Source organism: Podarcis bocagei (genome assembly GCF_964188305.1).
Source record: "Podarcis bocagei genome assembly, chromosome: 13".
NCBI lineage: Eukaryota > Metazoa > Chordata > Lepidosauria > Squamata > Lacertidae > Podarcis > Podarcis bocagei.
In genome coordinates this window covers 49,212,268-49,223,752 of record NC_138138.1, presented here as the reverse complement: position 1 = coordinate 49,223,752, position 11,485 = coordinate 49,212,268, and the positions used below count along the sequence as shown (strand labels likewise).

General features: G+C 41.4%; 1 protein-coding gene across 1 annotated transcript; it reads left to right on the top strand.

Moving 5' to 3' along the window:
• Positions 1 to 3,077: 3,077 nt before the first annotated feature.
• On the top strand, positions 3,078 to 10,722 carry LOC308571867 (vomeronasal type-2 receptor 26-like; the record flags this gene model as incomplete). The annotated part of the gene is made up of 7 exons (XM_081167477.1): positions 3,078 to 3,292; positions 4,587 to 4,878; positions 5,143 to 6,006; positions 6,057 to 6,200; positions 7,127 to 7,354; positions 8,129 to 8,255; positions 9,821 to 10,722. 7 exons carry the CDS (start codon positions 3,078 to 3,080, stop codon positions 10,720 to 10,722), a joined length of 2,772 nt encoding a protein of 923 aa, XP_081023603.1.
• Between the last annotated feature and the right edge of the window lie 763 nt (positions 10,723 to 11,485).

Genomic DNA, 11,485 nt, shown 5'->3' with positions numbered 1-11,485 from the left:
AGGTGGGTGCGGTGGGAGCGTGGCGCCCCGGGGTGTCATACAAGAGAGGGGTGACAAAATGCCCCCCAGGTGGATAGTGCCATGCTGGTGTGATCCGCCCGGCAGGAGTCAGATTGGCTCCCCGCTGGGAGGATTGTTTGGCAGTGGCGCGATCGGCCTATTAACCCAGCCCTACAATAGAGAATGTGTGCTGCATTTACTCAACATGTAAAAAATGCATTCTTTGAATACAATCAGAGATTTCAATATCAGAAATTTAATTGCTAGAGCCCTGACTGCCTCTGGCCCCATCCCCGGTCTCAATGCACAGGACTAGTTATAACCACTTTCAGACTTGCTTGTTGTTTTCTTTCTGCTTCTAGGAAGCATCTAGAGGTTTGATCCCGTGAAGAAATTGCCCTGATTTGGGAAATTGCTGGGTACGATTATGAATGACTTTGTCATTGTTTTCATTCTGAGGGGCTCTTTTGCTTTTTTTTACTCATAGTTCTGATCCTTAGAGGCATAAAAAGAAAATGACATTTCCATGCTAAACTGATGACAGGAAACTCAGAGTGAAGTCATTGCTAAATTTTAAGATAAAGGCCATTTCCCAACACTGTTTCTCTCCAACCGGTTGGGAATCAAGGCTACTCTATACAGGTGTTTTTGGTTTTGTTTAGTAGCTTGACTCACTTGAACCAACAGAAGGTATTGCTGAACTGGAGGGATGGCAAACCTTTCAGTGTGAGGACTGAATTCCCTTCTGAAGGCCAATTGCCAGGGTGGGTGGAATCAGAGGTGAAACTGGTCAGAATACTTAAAGCAATTTTTACAAATTTATAGTGCCTAATTTCTACCCTCTCACTCACACACTCCTCTCTCTTCCCATTCAGACCATCAGGAGACATCATCACAGTTCAAGGATATATTCCATGCAGGCAAAAATTCAGGATATGAATCAGGGGGACAGTTCTGAGGGCCAGACAGAAATTTTAAGCACTGCACACAGCCTCGTGACTTGAAGTTATCCCTCCATGCAGAAAAGGGTGGCTCATTGGCTGTGTGACATTGCACGCCCATGTGTGGCTGCAGGCACCCACAATCCTGAGGGCGAGATGGTGCCTGCCCTCCCCTGCTGTATTTAAACCACTCCCTACCTATTGACATTAGGTATTGCATAGAGTGGAGATATATGGGAAAACATAAACAATGTCCTGGAGTTGAAAATGTCCACAACTTTATTGATTATGAATATAGGTAGACTTAGGCATTGTCTATGCGTCTTCTGGTTGAAAGTTGATGTTGAACAGGGTCATGCCTGGGTTAGAGTCAAGCTGCCCCCCATCCGCCATTTAAAGTTCTATGACCAAACTGCTCCCCAGTTGGGGTTCAGGACAGAATCTTCCATCCAGACCCCTTTACTGGAGCACTCTGTGTTATCACACCTGCTTAAAGGGGGTGATGAACCATTTCATTTCCCAACCCCTGGGTTCTGCCTATCAACGTTAGGCATTCACAATAACTGTGAATCTTACAAAAATGTTACGAAAGGCTCCAGTTATAACTGCTGCTGCTATAATTATAATAGCTAAAATTCGGGGGGGGGGGATATCTCCTGCTATAACTTAATGGATTGTGAAAATTTGGTCCTTAGTAACTATGATTAAACTAATTTTACAAAACAATACATATAAATTAGGCTAAGATATTGTTGGCTTCCATCCGTCTCAAGAGACAACTGAGTGCACTTCTGGAGGTGAAGTCAAACCACTGTGTTAGCAAAACCAAATTTTCCTCTGTGGGGCACAAGCCCGGGCAGCGTATGTGGAGGTCCTGGGCTTCCCAGATGACAAGAACCCCTCCCTCTCAGCCTCACTTATGGGGCCCAAAGAGAAGCAGAGCAATACGTTTGGCACCAGCTTGACTGCAGAAGATGCAAGAAGGAGGCATACAAGGCACCATCCAACCATCTTGGGGATTCCAGTTTGGATTTGTGTAGGGTTTACTCCTTAGCCTTTAGCAAACTTAAAATTAAATGCTATAATTAGCAAAAACAACATAGTAGAATAAGATCAGCATGGAGTCTTATGGCACCTTAAAAGGCTAACCAAAACCAGAATGCACATCTTCTGGGGCCATGCTTTCATGGAAATTTATGTGACCCATTCAAGAGCACGGCACTCCAAAACACATATTTTGGGATGCCAGGATCTTGTGTGGTTTGGTGCTGTGCTTTAATATGACAGCATGCCCCCAAAATGCTTTCCCAATTTAATTTGTTTTGAGAACTAGCTTTAATCTCAAAATATAGCACTGCTCCTTTGTATCCCAAAACCAGTGTCTTCACTCTGAGCTTCCTTTTGCTGTTAGCTCACCAAGGGAATATGTTTCTATCACTTTTTTGGCTATAAGGAACAGAACTGGGAGTAAAAAAGGGAAAGTGTCACTCTGACTCCAAACTCTGAATAAGTAATTAATAAAGTGGTACCTCGGGTTAAGAACTTAATTCGTTCTGGAGGTCCGTTCTTAACCTGAAACTGTTCTTAACCTGAGGTACCACTTTAGCTAAAATGGAGCCTCCCGCTGCCACCACGCCACCACCACATGATTTCTGTTCTCATTCTGAAGTAAAGTTCTTTACCTGAGGTACTATTTCTGGGTTAGTGGAGTCTATAAACTGAAGCGTCTGTAACCTGAAGCATCTGTAACCCGAGGTACCACTGTACTCCTATTCTGCAATTATTTAAATTGTTGCATCTTTCTCCCACCAGGTTAAACCTCCAGGTGGTTTCCTGAAAGAACAAGGAAACAATCAACAAGCAAGCCTGAACATGATTAAAAATAACCCCATGACCTATGGAGAGATACCTTAGGGGCTAATGATAGGCAGGGCTTTATCAATTCAATTTACGACAATATAACCTCTGTTATCACTCAAGGAATGTATTTATAACACTTTGATTAAATGTAGCTCATAATGTCCCTCATAGAGCTGCATTGACTGAGCCAGGCATAATTGACTGTAGCCTCTTTAAAGGTAGCTGCTATGGATGCACACAGCAGAATCAAATTCTGAGACAAGCTAGGCTGCGAGGATGTTGCTGCTATTGGTGATGCTATTTCAAATCACTCCTGTTTCTAATAGCTCTAATTCTACCCGGTGCCCCAGGAATAATCCTTTTCCTGTTCCGCATGAGTGGTACCAGCCAGGTGACCTCATCATTGGTGGGATTGTGTCTCAGAACTGTTACATTTTCTTTGACGTTTTCTTCAAGGAACACCCATCACAGAACCTGTTTGATGTTTCATCGTAAGAATTTTCCATTCCCCCTCTGGGTTGCCTTTCCCTTTGTCTCATGTCTTTCAGGCAGGAATCCTAAAGGGAGGGCTTGTCTTATCAATGATGTTTTCAAGCTGCAGTGGGAGTCACATTTTGACTGAATGGTGGAACAAAAAAGTTATATACTGGCAGCTCAAAAAATGATTTGAATAATTGACAAGAAACCTTTATGTACTCCCGACAGACTCATTCAGTCACCTCCTGAGTCTTCCACAGTCTACTATGTTTGCAGACAGCAAATATGGCTTTTGTTCTCCCATAGAAAAACATGATTTCTATTTTGTAAAGGGATGGGGAAAGAGTCTTCATATTTTTTATTACAGTTACTCCAAGGGTATTTGTGAGGAAAAGAAGGGTGAAAATGTAAATAAACAGATAAGGTTAGATTGCAGAGAAATAATAATAATAAAAAACTAGAGCTCTATCATACACTGTCCTTCAATATCTCCAAAGCTTCCTTGTCCTTTAAAAGAGTATTATATTTTACTACCTCATATTCAAGATTTTTTAAAGTTTCAGTGTGTGCAGGGTTTTAATTACTTAAGGGAAATTGTCTTTCCATTAAATATTTGAAAAATGTTAGAAAAAAAACATTTCTTCTTTCCTGATCTGAAAAAGTTCAGTAAGTGGGTGTATTTGCAGGGTTCTGGAGATTGGTTGGATTGTTTGAGTCAGGTAAGATGGAACAAGGTTGTAAGGACAGGGCATTAGGCCAGGAGGAGAGGCAGTCAGCAAAATTTACCGCCAGGTGTTTCTTCCAGTGAAAAGATAAATCTAATGCCACCTGACTCCCCTTTCTGTCTGACACCCTGCAGGATCAATGACTGTGTTTAGCTACTGTGGACTGCACACCTCAAAGCTGTGGTTCTGTTGTGCAAGACTTTTTGTTGACCTTATCCCAACCCTATGCTGAGAATTCAAGTATACTTTCATATAAGGGTTTATTACATTGCCGCTTTCACAGAACAGAACATATTTCGTGAGTTAAATGAAGTTCTCACCTACTTAAGGAAAAACAGATTAGTTTTACTTTTTCCTTGATTGACTGTGATGGAAATGTCAAGCAATAGAAGAACAGCAGAAGTGAGAGAGTGCCATACAAAGTAGTAATGCCCTGATGAATCATGGATTTTCTTTGGAGAGCATGGCTTTTATTAGCTTAGATGTGTTAATGACAAATGCAATATTTCCATTTGAGTTTGAAACAGAAGATGTCCAATATTGCAGTAAATTCATATTTGTAAATAATTTACTTTATCTGCAGTATGGTGCCAAAATTTTATCAGCACATCCTTGCATTGGCATTTGCTGTGAAAGAAGTCAATGAGAATCCCAACATCTTGCCCAATATCACACTTGGCTTCCACATCTATGACAGCTATTATGATGCAAGGATGACCTACCGTACGACTCTAGACCTCCTCTTCAAAATGAGGACCTTTGTCCCCAACTACAAATGTGACACCCAAAAAAACCTCATATCCACCATTGGGGGACTTGGCCATGATACCACCTTCCATATGGCAGACACATTAGGTGTCTACAAGATTCCACAGGTAAGAGGTATGAAGGGGAGAATTGGAATATTTTCTTCCTCCATCTTTGGGTTGCTTCCATGTTTGCTCTACACAGAGCAGACCTATTGGGAAGTATTCTAGTCTGTTTTATTTCTAGGGATGTGAAACTGATCTAGTCACAGCTCAAATAAAAATGTTAAATTAGGAAAAAAAGAAAGCTTAGAATTTGTTGAATAAAAAGCCAAATGGTGCAGGGTAAATATTTTCCATATAATTTGAGATTATATTCACATTTTCTTTCAGTTTGCATATGGTTCATTTCCCCCAGCGGAGAATGATGCAAGTCAGGCTGCTTCCTTTTACCACATGGTGCCCAATGAAGCCCAACAATTTGTAGGGATTATCCACTTGCTTAAGCATTTTGGATGGACGTGGATTGGACTCCTTGCTCTGAATGATAACAGTGGAGAACATTTCTTGCAGATTCTGGAGCCATTGCTTTCTCAAAATGGCATCTGCTCAGCCTTCACACAAAGAATCCCAAAACAACTCCACGTTGATAATGTGGATGAAATGCATGGTATAGCTTTAAATATGTATATACAGATCAGAGATAATAAAGTCACTACATTTATTGTTTATGGAGAATCTCTAGCAATTATAGCACTGAGGGCTATTATATTTCTGCCAGATCCTACAAATAAGGAAAACACACCATTTATAAAGGTATGGATCTTTACAGCCCAGAGTGATTTCATATCTATGGGTCTTATTAAATTTTGGAATGTTCTGCTCTTCCAAGGTGCCATTTCCTTCACAATTCACTCAGAAAACCTTCTAGCATTCCAAGAATTTCTTCAGAGTGTAAAGCCGCCTTGGACCCAGAGAGATGGTTTTTTCAAGAAATTCTGGGAGCAAGCATTTGACTGTGTATTCCCAAATCTTGATGCGCCAGTGGATGTCAATGACATGTGTACTGGGGAGGAGAGGTTGCAGAACCTTCCAAGGTCTCTATTTGAAATGTCCATGACTGGTCACAGCTACAGCATTTACAATGGTGTCTATACTGTGGCTCATGCCTTGCAGAACATTTACTCAACTAGATCCAAGCAGAGAGCAACGGGGAGAAGTACAAGATTAAAAGTTCAAGATCTGGAGCCTTGGCAGGTAATGCTTTCAAAATGAAGAAAAACAAAATATGTTGTTCTCATGAATAGATTAGTACAGGACCGATGATGTGGGACTGTGACCAAGCAACAATGCCGCCTGACAGTTTATGTCCAGCAGACCACACCTTTTTTGAGGGGAACTCACCGACACTTGGTTCCGGCATGTCTCAGGTGGGTTCAGGAACATCTCAGGTGAGTTTTGACACCTCTCAGACAGATGCCATTGCCATTCTAAGAGAAAGAGGGAGGAGTTCATGGTGAGTTTCGGCAACTCTTTTTCTAGAAAAATAGGACTGAAGTAGACTTAATCATACTTTTCATCCACAAGTGCTGTTAAATGGCATTGCATACCTTAGTCAATGCATTTTTAACTTCTGAAGAGAAAAAAGTTATTATATCTGCATTAATACAAGAGAAGATTTTACATACCCTTGGAACCTAAAATATTTCTGCTTGGTTATGTAAAAGATGTTGTTCCAGAACATAATAAAGTAATACTATGCAATTTTATTACTTTTGTGGATAGTAATATTGCTAAAAATAGGGGGAAGTAGCATTTCTCCTACTATATCTGAATGGACTGAGAAAATTTGGTGCATAGTAGCTATGATTACAGTAACTTATGAAAGAATACATATAGACCAGCCTAACACATTTATGGGAAAATGGTATTTTTTTGTTATGTTTTGAAATAACAAGTTCAATTATAATGTCCAACACTATGCCGCTTTTAGCCTGTTGAAATAGTATTTATTTAGGCTCTTTATCATATTTATACACACACACACACACACACACACACACACACACCTCTATTGCATTCTGATCCAAAAGTGCTGTTGAAATGCTATTCCAAATCTTATTTACTGAAAAAGATTGAGCATTTTAAATTGTGTACATTTTGATAGAAATAATATTATGGGTTCAGTGAATGCATAATAAAGTCTCCATCTGTTGTGTCAAAATCACTTATTTTTCACAAATGTTCTTTGTTAATTGAAGCTATTTCACTATACCTAAATGAGATTCATAAAGAAGGGTTTCTGTAAATCATGGCATTTTGCTCAAAATCTCCATTACATTATTTTCAATTCAACTCTCTTTTCTCTTTTTATTAGCTCCACCCTGTTCTTCATGACATTTCATTTAACAACTCAGCTGGAGAAATTGTATCCTTTACTGATCAAAGAGAAATGGGAGGTGGATTTGACATCATGAATACAGTCACATTCCCAAACAGGTCCTTTATTCGAGTGAAGGTTGGATGGGTTGATTCTGATGCAGTTGATGGAAAAGAATTCATCGTTCACGAGGACAAGATCATGTGGCACAATGGTTTTAATCAGGTCTGGAGAGTAGGGTTTTCTTCTGGGCCCCACATTCTCCATATGGGTCATTTAGATTATCCAAAATAACCATTACTATTTCCATTGAAATATTTTGGATAGCGGTAGATGAAACTATGAACATGCCAAACAAATCTATGTTCACAGTTGAAATGAATTTTAAAATAATATATACTATGTACGACAGTGCTCAGGATGATCCAGATAAAATTGATTCATGACCGAAGAAAGGGTGGTCTCTCTTTCAATAGAAAAGGGGCCGGGGTAGGGTTGGCACACTTTCCCACGTTACTAGTGGGAGCCACAGAATTATGAAAATTGGCTTTCTCATCACTTGGCAGGTGTGCACATTAAATGAAGGAGGATGTCAAAACTGATAAGCATTCTGCTATCCCCCTCAGCTGAATTCTGATTTAAGAGACTTCTATAATGGCCTCTTAAGCCTGTGGGGAAGAGAAGGATGTCTTTTCAGGCTGACTTGTTTCACTTTCATGGAGTTTTATGACTCAAAGGCAGTGTGAATCAAAAAGGGCTTACCAAATCCTGACAGGTTTAGGAGAGTGATAGGGGCCCTAGTTTAATCCATGCCAAATGTATTGCCTCTTTTTTCTGATTTCCTAACAAAAATAAGCCAATACCTGTTCATTATACAAAGCAGCCATCCAATGCAGATATTTATGTGAAGAGAGGTCCACTTTCTTATCTGAAGTTCAGAGGCTGAACATTACTTTCAAATGTTTCTCCCTTCTGAAATTATTTCCTGTTTATTGACAGGTGATGCCTATCTCTGTGTGCAATGACTACTGTCGCCCTGGTAATCAGAAGAAAAGGAAGGAAGGGCAGAAATTTTGCTGCTATGATTGTGTTCCATGTCCAGAAGGGAAGATTTCAAACCAGAATGGTAGACAGGTTTCATTGTACAAGATCAGCAAATATCTGTTGAAAAGAATTTAAACAATATGATGTGCATGTAACCACAATATCCTGCCCAGAGCAGTGTTAATATTTTGTTGCTACTTTCCAGTAACTTCACATCAAAAACTTCAAAAATGTAGAAGGCTGGTGAAATCGCATGCATGTGGATCTGAAATTAAGCCCCCCCCCAAATGATTTAATTCTAGACATAATTTAAGAGAAACTAACAAGTAGTACAATTGTAGAAAAAAAAATGCATATTTGAGAATTATATGGTGGCTGGGACAACCTAGACATCCATCCTGGGTGAAATTAGGCCAGAAATTTAGTCATTATGCTTAAGGTAAGAGAAAGGTAAGAGAAAGGGACATGGGTGGCGCTGTGGGTTAAAGCACAGAGCCTAGGACTTGCTGATCAGAAGGTCAGCGGTTCGAACCCTTGCAACGGGGGGAGCTCCTGTTGTTTGGTTCCTGCTCCTGCCAACCTAGCAGTTCGAAAGCACATCAAAGTCCAAGTAGATAAATAGTTACCGCTCCGGCGGGAAGGTAAACGGCATTTCCGTGCGCTGCTCTGGTTCACCAGAAGCGGCTTAGTCATGCTGGCCACATGACCCGGAAGCTGTACGCCAGCTCCCTCGGCCAATAAAGCGAGATGAGCGTCGCAACCCCAGAGTCGGTCACGACTGGACCTAATGGTCAGGGGTCTCTTTAACCCTTAAGAGAAAGCATGCCGAAAAAGTGCAAGTAGATAAATAGGTAGCACTCTGGCAGGAAGGTAAACAGCATTTCCGTGCACTGCTCTGGTCAAGGGGCTTAGACATGCTGCCCCCATGACCCGGAAAAACTCTCTGTGGACAAACGTCTGCTCCCTCGGCCAGTAAAGCGAGATGAGAGGTAGCAACCCCAGAGTCTTTCGCGACTGGACTTAACTTTCAGTGGTCCTCTACCTTTACTTTTTTTCAAGAGGGGATTACATGGTACTAAGGTGAATATAGGGTCCTTATTCTAACCAGCACTTGCTGTTTGAGTGCCATTCTGCACCCTTCAGAATTGAACAAGGTTGGACCTTTGTCTTTGGTAAGATAAGCTTCTAGATTCCCAGTAGGTAACCGCATGCGTGTGGGTGCGTGTCAGAGAGAGAGAGATCGGCAAGATTGGACATGCCTTGTTCCTGTCATTTTATAAAGCCTTTATGGTACATCCCTATTGATGTGGTTATGCCTAATGGCTTTTCTGCCCACAAAGGCTTTAGAATGCCTAAAAATGGCTACGGCACCAAATGAAAGGCAAATTGTATTCTAGCCTGGATATAATTAAATTAGGGAGCAGAATACATTTTTTGTCTCAGTTAACTGCCAGTGCAAAAAACCAAGGTCCCACTCACTCTGCCATCTGGGTGACATTGGACAAAGGCCACCACCCTGCTGGGTGCACAGCATGGCTCCTTAAAATACTTTTAAAGAAACTATGTAAGATTCAGCAGAAATGTTATACAGTAGACAAAAGGCACACATGAATTGCTACGTGAGTTTGACTTTATTCTGTTTTTCAGATATGGATGACTGCTTCAGATGCCCAGAAGATCAGTATCCAAATAAGAAGAAAAATGGATGCATCCCCAAAACTATAAGCTTTCTTTCTTATGAGGAACCTTTAGGTGTCAGCTTAGCCTTAGTTGCTCTTTCTTTTTCCCTGATCACAGCTTTGGTGCTAGGAACTTTTATTCAACACAAAGACACACCCATTGTCAAAGCCAACAACAGGGATCTCACCTACATTCTCCTCATCGCCCTCCTGCTCTGCTTCCTCTCATCTTTGCTGTTCCTAGGAAAACCTGGGAAAGTGACCTGCCTTCTTCGTCAACCCACTTTTGGCATCGTCTTCTCACTGGCTGTTTCCTGTGTGTTGGCCAAAACCATCACTGTAGTTGCAGCTTTCATGGCCACTAAGCCAGGGTCCAGTATGAGAAAGTGGGTGGGAAAAAGACTGACCAACTCCATTGTCCTTTTCTGTTCCCTCATTCAAGTGATTACTTGTACTGGGTGGTTGATGACCTCTCCCCCATTCCCTGATCTAGACATGTACTCAGTAATGGAAGAAACCATTGTGCAATGTAATGAAGGCTCAGTGACCATGTTTTACTGTGTCCTGGGCTACATGGGCCTCCTGGCCATTGCCAGCTTCATTGTGGCATTTGCAGCTCGCAAATTACCGGACAGTTTCAATGAAGCCAAGTTCATTACCTTCAGCATGTTGCTGTTCTGCAGTGTTTGGCTTTCTTTTGTCCCAACCTATCTGAGCACCAAAGGGAAATTCATGGTGGCAGTGGAGATTTTCTCCATCTTATCCTCAAGTGCTGGATTGTTGGGCTGCATCTTTGCCCCTAAATGCTACATCATTGTGCTGAGGCCTGAGCTGAACAACAGGGAGCAACTGATAAGGAAAAAGATGTAAACTGTATCTTATTTCTTTAATATATTGTATTGCTGTATAGTACATGTTTTAGTATAAATGTGTTTATTTTGGGTTCCTTCTCCAAGGTGACACTCTTTTGCGGGAGGGATTTTGGAAGTTTTACGTTTCTTAAATTAAAGCAGACAAAAATGTTCTGTCACCTTAGATAAAGGAGTCAAGAACATCTGGCCAGGGGCCCTAATTTGGTGCAGCCGAGGCCCCAATAGTTTGGCCATTCCGAAGCGACCACGCTTTCCTTGATTTGTTATATATTAAGGGTTTTAGTATATAGGTGATTACTAAGAATGTCTCCAGAGTGTTCCTCTTTTGCATGAGGGATTTAAACAGTAGTGGAGCACATGCCTGGGCGCAGGTGCGGCAAGCATCAAGCATCCTGGGAGTGCGCGGTAAGCAGCGCATGTCTTGGGGGTGCGCGGGAAGAGGCACACGTCCTGGGGTGTGGCGTGCGGTGATACCGCCCGGATGACACCCAGGACAGCCCACTCCCACCACACCCACCTTCCTCACTAGTGGATTCAAACTCTATTTTAAAGGCATCTTTTCATTATACAAGGTTTGGGTTTCTTAGCCAGCAGTAGCCCTGCTCCAGAATGGTGTTTCAAACAGGTTTTCTCCCCAGCATAATTTACCTTTATACCAGCCTTTTGTGTATAGGATTGGCCTGTAACTTTCATTTCCTAGACTACACTTTTTTTAAAAAAAAAGTGTAGAAAAATATTCACTGTGTAGATGAAACTGGAGT